Genomic DNA, 15,739 nt, shown 5'->3' on the forward strand with positions numbered 1-15,739 from the left:
AAAAGGGTTTCATGTACGTTTTTTCCTAATTATTCTTTGATTCTTTTGATAGAAAAATTTAAAATAAAAAAGGACGTCCCCGGATGGGAATTTCTTGATTAAATCAACTAACCAGAGAATGCTAAATAGTAAATTTGGCCTTTATAGCCAACTTCCAGTTCAATTCTTTCGGATTACAAAGAATATAAAACAGAGGGATGTTTTTTAAAACATTACACAGCTAATTTATAAATTAGCTGTGTAATCTTCCAGCTCTTCTCGACACGACGTTGTTGGACTATAGAATACTATTTATTTTTCTCTCGTGAGATGTATAAATGCTTTTGCTACTCTTTCAACAGCTTCTTAAGTGACACTGGTTTTTTATCTTATAAAACTAGAATTGAAGTTTTTTAAAGAATTTACTTAAATTGCAATTTCAATTTGCGGCATTTTTTCCCCTTCTGATTCCCAGATTTCTTTTACGTCTTTTCCACATCGATGTGTATATTTTTACCTTGTGTTCTTTCGATTATGGAAGGGGGGGTTCTGAAAGATAAAAATCATCTTATTCCAGATCGATTATTCGCTTTCTTTTTTCATAGAAACGCAATTAGTCTAGTTAAAAACAAAGTCCTTCTGTATACAGAAACGCTTTTCCACGGCCGCCTCCTTTGCTGAATATTGGTCTCTGCTAGCGTAAAACTCATTAATTTAAGTGAAAAGGGAACTTCTTTCCAATATTGTAGCCTCTTTAATCACTACTAATGGCGACAATAAAAAGTAACATTTGCCACCAGATATAGAAAATGCGATTCGTTTTGATAATGGAGAAATTAATGTGTTCCATCAATTGCAATGAAAATAAACCAATTTGTCAAAATTTAGCACATCAGTAACTTGAAATAGTTATTGAGTAAACTTCCAATAAGGTTAGTTTCTAGAGAAAAAATTCCTTTTATGTTTGTCATATTTCTTCGAACTTTTAATTTATCCTTTTCTTGTTTCGTCTTTTCCCTTAGATCTATAATCTCAACTCAAGACATCTTTCCACAAGTGAACTGTAAGCAGTTACTGCGGGCCTTCAGAGTATGCTTATAAGAACGAGCGATCTTTTTTTTTGTTTTGTTTTCAAATCAAGTAACGTCTACCTTCGGATGACATTATGTTTTTGATGCTGGTTGATGAACTTCTTGTTTGCATGTGTAGAAAACTAGGGCATGGAGAAGAGTTTACACAAACGGAAGGAAAATTCAATCGACAAATTAATTTCACTCGCAACCCACCAAGTTACCTTCGCTAGACAGTGGCAGAGTAAGATGACAGTGTTTGATTACTTCCCAAAGAACTCCAAAATAGTATAAAAATCTTATATAAAAGCTAGATTCTCTACAATCCGATTTTTTGGCATCATCCAAGACGACAGAAATGTGGGAAACTATCTAAATATCGAGATCTATAGTTCGTTTAGAGCCAGCGAGGTTACACTCTGTTTGATATTAAGTTCCTCGTGGAAATTTGGTCGCGGACTAGGTTTATTTTTGTTTCCTGTTTGCAAACATCGGTATCAGGAAAAGGGTGTGTTTTTTAAGTTGATAGAACGTTACTGTGTTTGCGTGTAATCAAAGTTGGCTTCTTTATTAACTCTACAGTTGCGCAGAGAAGCTACTGTATAGGAACAAGGAAATTTATTTATTTTTTCGTTCGGTGTGTGTGCAGTTCAGCTCCATTGGCTTTGTACATTTTGGAACTAGGTTTTGCAAAAGAGACTAGGAATTCCGATTAATTCTATTATGTTTAATCAAATTTAGTATATCGTATCAATAACACGTTGATCATTGGCGAATTGTATGTGTAATCACAGTGTACAGACCACCAACGATTGTCCATGAACAGTTTCCAAAACCTCCAACGTGGGGAGTACTGAATTTGTGTGAATCTGGAACTACCAGATCAGTATTGAGAAAACTAAACGCCCCCATGGGTAGCACAGCTGTCCTCCTCGCAGAGGGTTAAAAAACACCTGAGTTAAGAGTCCCATCGATGGCGGGAGGAATTTTTATGGTCTTCTTTCAAAACGTGGTTGAATTAGTCGGTTTTTACTCCCAGAAAACTGAAAATCGACCTCAGAACGAACACACGCAGTTTACAGACAATATGGTCTTTGACGCATCGGCGACTAAAACCCTACTACTACTGAGAGCTAAAACATTTTGTAATATTCTGATGTTTCGATCCTCATCCATCAATGATAAAAGCTCACCAAATAGCGGAGATAAGGAACCATTAATTGGTTAAAAAATATACCTGTGGCGCTTTAATACTTTGTAGTTAAACATCCGTCTCAAATAAAAATATGCTGATGTTTATATACATCTGTATTCTTTTTTATTTCTATTTTCGGTATGGTACCTACTGTTCCCTGTGGGATTTTATATACGCAAAAATATCTATAATCCTTTAATGGATCCTTTGCTGTGCGTTACTGGCATTACACAAGAAGGAAAAGGTTAAACGAAATGGAATTTTGTAAAGCAAAACGTTCTTTTCAAACGCCATGTTCCTCTTGCGATCACGCCCAAGGAAACACTTCTAAAGAGATAGAAAAATCCGTGAGCGCTACGCATCATTAGGGAAAGATACGCTTAACAGCTTCTAGCAAATTCGTACAGTGAAAAGTAATGTTATTTGCAAGTTGACTAGTAGTAATAACATTGATGATAACATCAGGGATCACCGCTACGTACGAAGACGACACGAGCAGGAGATGGAATATATGATAATACAAGGTCTCAGAAGATAAGTTACAAAACTTTAAACTCTGGTCGTTTTCTTAAAGAAGATGTTTCACTCAAAGCCGTTACTGGATGAATTGAGATAACGTGTCGAGTGAAACAGTCACACAGGTCATCACAAAATGGAATTCAAACGTTGCAGGAAGAAGATTAATAATGTACGTGTGGAAGGCAGCAGAAAAAATCAATTGGATAAACGAGTGATACCATTAATTCCAGCAGGAACAATTATATGGGAGAGGATCGATTTCTTCTGCTGATTTTTCGAGGATTGGACTAGGGAAACTGAGATGGAAGGATTCCATTTCCCATTTTGGGGAAAAAAAAAATTATATTCCAGAATCCTAATTAAATACGACGAATATAAAAGAATTCCATGCAATTTACTATCATGGGAAGTTTTATTTATTTTTTTTACGATGAAAAGTTATGTGAAATCATTGCTGTAATGGAACTTGCATTGTTCTTTCTTGTAAAACAAGTGACAATCGCTCTTGAGACTTTCTTCAAAAGTAAAACTAATTTTATAAATTACATATACATGCTATATCGTTGACATTTAGCAGCGAGCATTTATAGTCATATTTATTTCTTGGGAACACTTCAGTAGTTTGTTCCACGATATTAAAATCTCTTTATTAATCTCAAACCTTTCTGAAACATTGGACGGATCAAAGACCCGATAAGGGACATAAGGCCTAGTGATCAATCAAGTAGTTTGAATATTGTTTTGAAATAAGGATTTATATCGAGTCAACCAGAAATTATGTAATTATAAAATAAAACCTTAAAACTGATCTTTTAAATCCCATCAGAACAAAATAAAATAATACTTCTTAAACTACTCAAAACTACTCTTTATTAATCTACGAAATTTCACGCTGTATTGTGTCTGCATTCCTGTATACAAGACGTCTTTATTATGTCCAACTGATCTTCAGTAGACTATAATTTGTTACTTAATGAAGAGTCACAAAATCAATAGACCAGTGATCTATTGATTCGCCGTTAAGGAGGGGATGGAATGAGAAGAATGCCATCAATGAATCGATGGAATTCATTTCTCATTTTGGAATAAAATCGTTATTCCAGAATCCAGTTAAATAACTGCAACATCTCCATCCGTGTATCCGCAATGATACTCCCAAATGCGATCGATGATATTCTTCCTCTCGCGACAAACCACCAGTAGTTTGTTTGCAAGAAATTCTGGGTAACTTTATACGAAATTTCAATGGGGAAGTCAACCCCGACGTTTCTACCTCACCACAGGTCGAGTTTCATTCTACACATTCATTTCATTTCGGATTTTTATTAACTTCGTCGACGCTCCGCTACTGCTGGCTGAGTTTACAGTTGCACCGTTACGGACATGGAATTCTCTACTCGTAGGTCCCGTAACTCTTCTCGCTCCAGTCGCTCGTTTTACAGCCTTTTCTGTGGTAATGGGCTCCGAGAGATAAGCTTACGACTGCACCGGAAGTGGGTGAGAGCAAAGAGCCCACAGAACGGCCTCGGATTGACGGTATGGTAAACCACACTCACCCGACGTGATCAGGGGTGAAGTTAGGCCTGCACGAGAGACGACGCGGTGTAATGAGAAGCACGAGGACTAAGGGAAGCATGCTAATCGTGGCCTCGCGATGACATGGAAAGTTACAGACATAAACCCGTAATGGCTGCCTCGCTTAGAATATTATCGACTCTGCAGAGCTTCCGATTGGCTGTAGGTTGAGTGTACGACACGCATTTAATTAAGTTGTCCATACCGTCTGGAACTCGCTGACTTTCCCTGACTATAAAAAACATCTGGATAATACTTCGTTTTGGTTAGTGGCATACCAGCGATTTGATTTGTTCTTTCGGCAAACGATCTTTGACAATGGTAAGTATCACGGCGCTCTTCTGCAGCCCACCATTAGATGATCGATGGTATTTTTAAGATTTTAATAGCTATGCAAAGTTTCTTAACCTTTGAGTTACACTAGTCTTATCTGATATAATTAAAAACTCGCAATTTTAAGGATATCAAAGTCCCATCAGTCTGAATCATCGAGGCTCAGAGGACCTCAATAATAAAAGGGAAAGATTCGGTGAATTGGCTAGACAAGTAATTTTTATATACGAAAAGTAAAATTTAAACCACGGAGGGTTTTTCTAATTTAGATCGTTTTGTTGTATGGAACAATCAGTTCCATTTAAGCTCTTCTGTTATCTCAGCCAGGATTAGAATCTTTTATTAATAAGACTTAATGATGAGTCAGCATGGGTGTTGTCGTAAATAAATCTCTGTTTTCTTTAAGCACGAATAAGATTTCAAAACGGTTTCGTTAGAATTTATAATTGTTTTTGAAGGTGAAGTTGAGCTTAAGGTTTTCATAACTTTTGGATAAAATATTTCTCACTCTCACACACACAGAAGTGTAATAAAATCCGTAGGATCTTCTTGATTTCCATTTCGCTACGTTTTCTAATGCTAATTGCCTGGTAAGACGGGGGTGGTATTATAAGTATCCGAAGATAAATGTCACCACTGCAGTCCATGGAATAATTGGTATTGAGAGATGGTGAATAAAAAGGGGGAGAAAAAAAAACTTCTCGAGACCGTGTGCGCAAACTCAACTTCACTTGCTTTTGCCTAGTTTTTCAGGATCTATTTGAATAAATGAAAATAATCATTCTGGCTTAATAGGAGGCGAATAGAAAATTTTAAATCTCTAATTGGTTCGTTTTCTGTACTTTTAAGATTACTTCTAAGTTATGCCGATGTTTGGAGGCTCAAACTCCCCTGTAATAGTCAGTCTGTCTCAGATGAAGGTTGAAGCCCCCACAACACTTTTGTATGACAGGAAATGGTCATACACGACGAGGATCCATAAAAAATGTCCCTTGCTTGATTTGCAGATTACGTTACTATAGTTGATGCGCTTGGTTATCAATTTTGGAATATTCTATTTCGAAATTCTCATCAGCAAACTGAAAATTACCGTAATTTCAACTTGAATAGAATTCTAATTAATTGCTGTTAATATATTAACTAAATATAGCTGTATTAAAATTGAATTCATCATTTTAATCGCGCTTTATCGAATATGTTTGAATAATCCGCCTCTTGATCTCTTTTCTGCAAATAAAATGCAATTTTATTTGTCATCGGAAGAAAATAATAAATTAATTTTTACCTTCCTTACGATATCGTAGTTTATTTAAAAAATATATACTACAGTATTATAGTTTGGCTTACATTAAGGTTCATAACGAGCAAAGAGACCGAAAGGACATTGCAGAATCCTCAAACAGAAGCGAGGGACGTAGTTTGTGACTCATTATTAAAGACTAGAGATTGTAGCTTTTGTGATTAAACTTATATTGTAATCTTGTAGGAATAATAACTGATAAGAATCGTTAGGTTTATATTCTGTTTCTGCCCGTTCCCATCCTGCAATGGTCACGATTTATATCCGACCGATGTATCCCTGTGGTCGCTCATCCGTGTCAAATGGCTGCGCTGTGTTAATGAGATATGCATCAACTGCACGCGGCCATCCACACGAACGTGGATAATTGAGAAATGAATAAGGATAAGAAAGACCGGATTGCTTTATATCTCAAAACAGGCGAAAGTAGACAACTTTGTGGTATCTAATGTGACAAGTTTATCTTATCAAAGATTCGCTAATCTGCCCACTGTCTCTTTCTGGTTGATTCCTTAAGAAGATTGTCCAGTCACTTCTGATTATACTTTCTTGTATACGAAAGGCTGGACATGTTTCGTCTGTCTGTCTGTGCTCTGTATTTCAAAAAGTTGGCTGTCTCATTAGGTGTTCCCGAATCATAATTGACGTTGAGTAACTCACTGAAAGGAAAGAAACGTACGATGAATTCGAAATCATTCTGTTGCGAATATCACAGTCCTTTTCAGCTTTCTAAATTCACTTTATGATTTTGTTAATGAGCACATTATGGCTTTCTTGAAGTTCATAACAGATTGCTCGATGTTCTCCCTCATAATTTCAATACATTAATAAAACCTGCGCTTATTTGCAGAGTCTGATTCCTATTGAGCAGTATGATAGTTGGCGGTTCATAATTTAACTATTACAACTGCTATTAAATAATTATATCTGTGCTCTGTTAATTATTTATTTAATATAAGCATATGAACTTGCTAAAGCAGCGTCACTCAACCCTGTTTTTTAACACGGTACCGACCTTAAAGAAAATGTTCGTGACCCTTATAAATCGTGTAAACTTTTATGTATATATAGGGACATTTCCAGATGCATTGCGAGAGACAACGATTATAACCACTCGTGGCTATAATCGTTGTCTCTTGCAACGCAGTCTGGAAAATGTTCGAATTCTTTCTCCACGGGAAGAGTTTTCATAAACTGTTTTTTAATGTGTACATTAGGGCCGATTTCAAACTGAAATTCAAGACAACGCAGCGCAACCTTTGTTGTTGTTGTCCAAAATTAAATTTATATTCTAAGGGGAAACATTAAAATAAAATAAAACTTCTTTTTATACTCTGAGATGGTCAAATAAGGGCCAGAAGAGTTTATAAGAACAGTATTAGTGTTCAGTAGTGATAATCACCCTTTCTTCCGTGTTTTAATATCATTCCTTTACCATTAAGAAAAGAATAACATTTAAAGACCGGTAATATACACATACTGACGTCGATTGTTGTTGTAATAGGATTTTAGTAGAACCAGCAACGAAGGCCATAATTGCTCAGTGTATATTATCTGTAAATTGCATGTTTGCTGGACGAAAAATCAGTTTCCGGGAGAAAAAACCATGCTACATTCGCCTGAGATCGACTAACTCAACCACGTTGTGAAAAAGGCCCATAAAAACTCCTCTTCGTCATCGACCGGACTCGAACTCAAGTCTTTTCCACCCGGTGTTGGGAGGACGGCGATTCTACCAACTGTGCTCCCCACGAGGGCACTCATGTTGAGCAAGAGAATGTCTTGATTGCAACATATATACGATGGGCAAACTGCATGTTACAATAAAATATGAGAATATTCTTTAACCTATACTTTTTTAGGTTAAGAAAAATAAAATAATAATAAAAGAAAGAGGTTAAAGCACAACTGTCAAAGATGAGATCTTCTGCCAAATATTTGGCCGAAGATCACTTAATTAAAAATGTGGTTGAATTTATTAGGCCTAGAGGGCTTTGTCCAGTCCAGTCAAACTCGAATCCGTGGAGTAGCATGTGATGATTATGGTGGTCTCTGACCGCGTTCACAAAGTAGCCTTCAAGTGTAAGGGATCCTGACCAAACTTCTTCATGTCAGGATCCCGTACATACAAAGGTCCTGGACACACGATGGCGTCTGTTGTGTGGGAGCCTCGGAATGTTTATGGCGTTGGCCATTGCTGGAACAGTAACTTGAGCTTGCAGAAAGCCCATTTGAGGAGCCAATAATCAGAAGCAATTGATGATTCTGTACCTGACCATGATAGATTTGTCAGTTACAACTGCAAGTGCTGTTTACACAGTCGCCTAAGTCGGGTTGTTCTTGCGAGCAGCGTGAGTATAATAAAGTTTTAGATCAAATATGATCCCTATGTGACTTTTAAAAAGTGAGATACAACCACTTCGAGAATAGGCTGGATGATTGTGAGGTGCTGTTTTAGTGAGAACGTGGTTTCTGAGTTCTGCGGATTGATGCATAGACTGAATTTCGTTAGGTAGGTCGAACATTGATGACAGAGAAGTAGTGAGTATTTGCATCACTTGGTACGATCTTGATTTTCTTTGACTCGTGTGAGGATCTTTAAGTGATCGGCATACATCAAGGTATCCTGCGTGGTGAAAAAGAGCACGGGGAGTACTGGATATTATTCGTGGCAGTTTAACTGTACTATTTTGAAGTAGAGACTTCAAGAAAGCCAGAATTTCGTATCCATGAGGTACTCAAGCGGCTTTAGAGGAGATAGAACATTCAGATCATCACATGCCTATTCAATATTCAAATGTTGTTGTGAAGATTCTATTAGTGGTTGTAGAACGTTGATCTGTTTGAGAGTGCATGGGGAAATAAGCATAGGTCTGTCACGGAAAGATCAAGAAGGCAGTGGCTGGGGATTAATTGAAAATGGAGGCAGATGTGATAACGTGCAAGAATATTGACTTTGTCTTAGAACGTTATTGACCAAGTGAGTTAGGAGTCGACTCGTCGAAGTCTAGCTGTGGCTAAGCGAGGCCTCATAAAATAGCCGAACTATTACTCCAATTGGTCGCTGAATGGATAAGAAATTCTCCAATTATATTTCAGTTTGAGAGCTGAGTAGCCCTGACTTTTTTAGTTTGAGCCCGTTTACAATGACTGCTGCAATTTGGGTGAGGAAGCTTTCATATGATAATGCTCCTACTGAGTGGCTTTTGGATGAAGAGTTGAGAGGACTTCCTATACACCGGGGGATGGGATTTTAGCCCATGTTGATTAGTTTGTCAAAGTATAGACAGATTGTGAAAGGTCAGCAAGACGAAACTTGCTGACCTTTCACAATCTGTCTATAGTAACGAGAGCAGTAACGAAATGGTAGTGGGTTCCAGTAGGAGCAGTCTTGACAACTGTCTTTGGGCGCTGAGCTGGCACATGCAAATATGGAGTTCGGAGGACTGACGGGCATGTGTTTTGATGCGGTAGGGACTGAAGATCTAGCCATTGAGTGGCTTCACTGCCCGTTCCAGCATTGGCTATTTGATCTATTCATAATAGTTCAACTGTTGAAAATAGTTGCAGCACACATGTGCAGACAGATTATTGTCTTTGACGCTCGAGTGATCCGATTCCTGAGCTCTTTAGGCATGACAACGTCCGGGTCATCTCTTTGCATAAAGACATCTATAGCCTGTTCGTTTAAGCTAGTCTAGTTGCCTCAATGTTAGCTGAATTTCAAACACCTATTGACATTAGTTGTCAGGTAGAGATGAGAATGGGCCGAACTGATGTCTGTTCAGGAGATAAGAGCTCAGTCCTTGGCGATTTGACTTCTCTAACCTCTTTCATTGTTGAGTTAATTTTGGAGATCCACGTTGCTGTCTCTAGTTTCATATTTTTTCTTATCTTCTCTCCATAAATAGAGATAATTGTTCGCATAATAGCCTCGTGTATGTCTCTACCAATTTTTTTGCAGATCTTTGATTCAGATAGGTTATTGTCAGGCTCATCACAATCGGAAACATTGATCTATTGCATCCGATTTCGTTGCATGGAGCTTTCGGTAGTAATGGCAGTATCAGGGGGTAGAATAAGAGGCACAATGCCATGTATTTTTTTTTTAAATTCCTTTGAAGTTTCTTGTGAAATTGCGACGAATCTTTGAACAGATAACATTTAATTTTGTTCTTAAATACTCCAAGGCTCTTCATCTTGATTGAAACTAAATAAAAACAATTCGTAATTTAGCTGTAAATAACTGGCAAGTTCAGATAGATTTTGCAAAAAAAAATCGAGGCTGTATTTATAAATGAGACCGAGGTGTAACCCCGCTTAAAAACCTGCTTTGGCCATTGAAGGGGACCTAAATGTACTAATATAGAGTTAGGTGTTGACCGACCACGGCCTTAGTCCTATACGATATCCCTAATAGCGTTGTTAACCGAGTGGTCAAACAGAGACTAAATTGTACATCCAGTTCTATCTTTAGTTTTTAAAATTAAAAGCAATATTTGTATTGTTCGCTATGCGGGGAAGCGACTTTTACAGGACAGCCATTTTTCTTCGATATATGGGGTTAAATATTAATAATAAGCGTTGCACGAGTCCTAGCTTGCGCTAAGTTCATATTTTTGGGAATAGCCAATGGTGGGCAATTCCCACCATTGGCCCAATATTTAAATCGCCAGTTTATAGACTTGGTGCCGGTAATTCGCAATCACTGACCAGAAGGAGGGCAGCTAGTCGCTGTCTTCTGCCGCTATCCACACAGCTCTGAATGAGGAACTGACCATTTACTCACCAATGCTAAATGTACTTAATAAAAATTATCGTTATTTTTCACACGTTAATAACAACTATTTATTTAAGATTTTTAATGTTGCATCGAAGGGTCCTATATAAAAGAGTCCGAAAATTAAACTAAAATAGTATTAACGAGGTGAAATGTAATCAAAAAGTTTTAAAAAAATAGCAACAGTTGAGTTGTTCCAAATCCATAAAATAGGCTTAAGTGAGTTTTCCAATATGCATAACTTCCTTTTCTTTTCAATTCGTAATTGCTTCGCCTTTTCCCCCCCTTTCATATCGACATTATTGCATCCGCATCAATCTTATGATAAAAAAAGGGGGGGGGGGGGGAGAAGAGTTTGAATAGCACGCGCTTGGTCCTTCGCCACTGCCGATTATATATCTGCTGTTTATCCCTCCCATTTCTTGTGACCAGCAGCGCAACACAGGAAGTTTCACGGGAGATGCATCGCGGCACTGGCGCCAGCGTCTGCTGACTTGCGTAGAGCGAGCAACAGAAGTATGGCGAGGAGCAATTTGAGGGGGCTGGCACAGGCTCTCAAGATCCCGACAACAGCAACGACAATGCCTGCTGCATTGCTTTGTGGTGAACCGCTTGTTAAAACTACGCACAACAAGGGCACATGTGATTGGTCGATCGCCCTTTTTCCACCGCCTTCCCGCACCTACCGCACGTCTCATTTGCTAGCTGCAGCCGAGGCGGATGCCATTGGACCCGCACCTCCATTGTCGTTACTGTTCGCCAAAGACAAAGTGCCGACTAAGTGTACGGCACTGCTCTCCGGTCATATTACCGAGGCAGGCAACGCTTCAGAAGCCTGCTCCCGCCTGGGACACCAACAGTAGGACGTCCGATTTGAACCGCTAAGAGACCTCGAGTCCCTCAAAACAATTCCCCTTCGAAACGTTCAGATGAGCATTCTCAGATAGTGTACGTTTGTTGTGTGTCAGTCTGATCCGCTTACATCTGCCGTCGTGGTTCCCGCTGGTCGGAGCAACTTGTATTCTTCCATGGTTGTGTTGTAAGTACCCTTAATTTTCATCTAAGCACGCCTCTAAAAGAATGCACTCTCTATCGATGCACAGACGATGCTCTAATTTTGGCAAAATGGTGGCTTTTCACTATGGATGAACAAATTACAATAAAATAAGCCTTTAAATGGTTTAAAAGCTCTTTTTGAAGTTCACTTTGTTTTTAATACACCACTTATTGTTTTCAACGATAAAGCCTTTATTGTTATCTGACATATTTGCATATGAAGCAGAACAATGGTTTACAGCTAGGCTTGTCCGTTTTTATTTATAAATATTTCGACATTTGTAGATTTTAAAAATAAAGTTAATAAATAAAGCAGACAATAAGGGTAATGCGGGATTCCTTTAGCTTATATTTCTTCTTATAAATAATTATTGCGCAAAAGTATTAAATATAGTGCAGTTTCCTTTAAAATAATAATTGATGTCAAGAATGATTTTTCGAATGCAATTCCAATTTTTGGAATGGCATTCGCAGTCTGTGGTTGCTCTAGAGTGTAAACAAAGTTTATTTATGTGTGTATAAATAATCCTTTAAAATTAGGAAAAGGACTATCCTTTTCCTAAAAGGTACTTATAAATCTCACTTTGGCTTTTTTGTTATTGGGCAACCTGATTGAGTTGAGTTATCGTGTTCAGTGTATGAGGCCACTCTGCAATGTCGGAAGACTGTCTCGAAGTAATTCAATATTCTGCGGGTGATCAATGAAGTGTACCGAAATTGGACTCAATGAGAGTTAGAAGTCGTTTTCTGTGCCGAAATTTCTCTCTAATAATCAAAAAAGCAATCGGAAAGTTTAGTTGCTTGTACTGATAACAATCTCAGTACCGGTCATCCATGTTGCGTGCGCTGACTGCTTGCGTGTCGTGTTGTGGTCTATTTTTGTTTGGTACTATGCTTCAGCTAAAATATTCACTTCGCCTTTTGGTTTTTTGTTTTGATTCTTTTGGCATCGAAGTCATTATCTTAGTTGAGTAATGTATCGGATGATAGACGAGAAAACTGTTGGTGTTCTGAACAGAATTTATAATTTTGTGAAAACTAATGGAAAATTTTAAGGTTTTATTTTATAATAACTGGAGTTCATTACATTTGAACAATGGTATTTGAATGTTAATTAAGGTCAATTTTTTAAAGAAAATAAAAGCAATGTTTTATTTGGTCCTTGGTCATCTAGTAATGTCCTATTTGCTGTAGCACACGCTCTTTGCGTAGACCAGAGTTCAAGCCCCTAATTACTGTCGATCTGCCAACCTACATTGGACCAGCGTGGCAGATTATGGTCCATTTCCATCAATATGTTGAATTGTTGAGGAGACGTCCATCCTGGTATGGATTGATAATGGCCGCAGTTTACCATTAATATATCTGGTAACAATCATCTGTAATTCAGTATATTTTTATGTTAACATTAAAGAAAACCTGGAAAGCGGCATAGTTGATTTCTTATATCATTGCGACAATTTAATACTAGTATTAAGCGGCTAAAATCATTTAGATTATTTGGGGCTGAAAAAAATACTTCAAGGGTAAGCGGCAATGGGTTTTATGCAATCAGTTTATTTCGCATATCGCTCTTAGAAAGTCTCTTAACTTCTCCGAAGAATGTAGTTTAAACGACACTAGCAGTAAAGAAAGGGTTGAAGGTTGGTTATGGGAACAACCAGATATTCTTCTTTAAATATATTTAAGATTTGATCCGTTCTTTAAGTAAATGTATTGCTTTACTTACCCTTTCCTCGGGAATATGGAAAAAGTGTTTTGATTTCCACCGTATAGATGGCTTAGAACGATTGTGGTACTTCCTCCTCTGGGTACTCCGAAGAGTTCCTGAACTGATCATCACTTTGCTCGTTGCCGTCGGAAGACACCTGTAGACTTACGCGCTCTTTCGCAATCGAAATGATGGTCCGTTTACAGACCCGTTACACCGACATTCACGCGCGGACACACTCACACAGACACGCATACACACACACAGTATGAACTTATGAAATCTGAGTGGCCACTCTCGAGGTATTACACATTACGACGCTGACATCCCAAACTCCTGTATGTCAGTGACGACCCCGTATAGCGCCCGCTTGCCTGTGCTGCTGCTTGCGACTAAGCGTAGACAGCTGCTCCTCTTCCTTCCGGTTTCGTGGCGTATATCCGTCAGCTTACCGACTCGCCACGTGAATTCCAGTCCTCCCCCGCCGCATTTTTTTTCACTCTATCCTAAATTTGGAAGGTTCAGTCTTCTTTCATGTGGAGGGGGAATAAAAAGAAGGTTCCTGTTTCTGGTACAGAAGGGCTTGGTGGTGGGCACGTGGACTATTTTGTGATATAGAAAGTGTACTCGGTTCATCGTGTTTTTTTGATCGCTTTCTTTGTACAGCTTGAACTTCTGATTCATTCCTGGTTTCCTTGTGCTACAGTGACTTGAGTAGTTTTATGCGCCGAGATTTTCGGTTCAAAGTTGAAGATTACTGTTACGTTTCCGTAGGCGGTGAAGCAAACGTTATTTCGTCTTAAATCTTTCCCCGCTTTGGAGTACAAATTATATGTCACTGCAAGGATTGTGGCGATCTTAGCCATTTGGACCAAACTGACTCTTCCAAGTCGTTACTACAAGCGAAGGCATCAGACTTAAAGATGAGCGTAAGTTTTTATTGAGGATCTTACCATTAGAACCTAAACATGCCATCGTGGATTAATGTATTCGTTAACTCTAGAATTAGAATCTTCCTAAGAGTGAGATTATTCGTTTATTTATCTAAAGATAAAATTTAACACTAGCGAATGATTCGTTGATTTAAATATCCGATGTGGAGTTTGGACATAGAATGGAGATTATGTCAACATCTATTTAAAAAAAAAAGGAGTTTTGTACCACAGATAAATAATGGGCCTTAGACAGACAAATGCGGATGATGAAATCTTCCTGTCAGGATTTATAAATCCCAAAACACATTACTTTTGGTTCTTACCAAAAAGACTTTCGCTTTCATATTTCTGTTCCCTTTCTTTGGTTTAACTTTGTAAGTTTCGATACATGAAAGGAATAAAAGTTTTAAAAGTTTCCACAGAATATTTACGAGGTGTCGCTGAAGGCGACATTACACGTAACCGTAGAAGAGTTTTAAATTTTTCGGACTCCTCAAATATCTTGTAATTCTATTATCAGAGAGAATGGGAAGATAAAAAAGCGAAGACCTTATTTCTTCGAGTGACATTTCACAAACTGAGCTGTTCTAATTACCCGCAGTTTCATTTTTAATTCTGCGTTCAGAGACCGTTGAAAGAAATTCTGCTGAAGTATTGATGTTTTAAGAGAATTTAAAAGAATATCTTTTCGCTGAATGGGATATTTAAAGTCTCTCTTTAAACATGGAAAATGGCAATAAATTATAGTCACAAAGTATCCACTTCTCGAAATGCCGTGTTGTCTTTTCAATTTCGGTTAGTTTTTATTTATTAATTTTTTTTTTTTTTAGTTTTGAGTTTGCTTAGAGAAAGCAACAGGTAAACACCCCCAAAACTATTTACTTTTCTACCGTTAAATTATATTAATTTTAAAATATGGTCTTTCTCTTTTCATTATTGACTGGATGATAAATGTTTCGGTTATTCATTTATTTTAACACGCAAATAGCTGTTCTTTTTAAATTGCACATTGATCGGGTGTTGCTTCACCTTTGGGGTTTAGTTTCAACTTAACTGTGATATATACATATGACAGCTTATCGCTTAATTTCAATGCCGATCTATAAGATGACCAAAGAGACAGCTCGTGTCTGCAGAGATCCATGCAATTAATAATATTAGAATCTGGACTATATGATTGTTATTTTATTTAATAATAATCCCTCTATTCGAAGAGACAGGAAGAGGACACAGAAATATATGACCAGGAATAGGATGCGAGGGGATTCGTGGTTTGAATCCTGGCA

The 15,739-nt window shown here is 37.8% G+C and overlaps 1 protein-coding gene across 12 annotated transcripts in view; it reads left to right on the top strand.

The window, feature by feature from the left end:
* LOC150077316 (uncharacterized) overlaps positions 1-15,739 on the top strand; it is a 635,658-nt gene that overhangs the window by 402,639 nt on the left and 217,280 nt on the right. For 3 of the 12 annotated variants that reach the window (XM_090386751.1, XM_090386762.1, XM_090386763.1), the window contains exon 1: positions 11,512-11,790. The exons of 7 other annotated variants lie outside the window; for them this stretch is intronic. In XM_090386751.1, the coding sequence (XP_090242877.1) occupies positions 11,780-11,790 (11 nt within the window). In that variant the 5' untranslated portion in view covers positions 11,512-11,779. Of the gene's footprint in view, positions 1-4,530; positions 4,660-11,511; positions 11,791-14,384; positions 14,448-15,739 lie in introns of those variants that run through there. 2 more of the 12 variants (XM_090386759.1, XM_090386760.1) reach the window with 2 other exon arrangements.

The sequence above is a fragment of the Mastigoproctus giganteus genome, chromosome 12 (assembly GCF_048544385.1).
Source record: "Mastigoproctus giganteus isolate SK-2022 chromosome 12, ASM4854438v1, whole genome shotgun sequence".
Lineage (NCBI taxonomy): Eukaryota > Metazoa > Arthropoda > Arachnida > Uropygi > Thelyphonidae > Mastigoproctus > Mastigoproctus giganteus.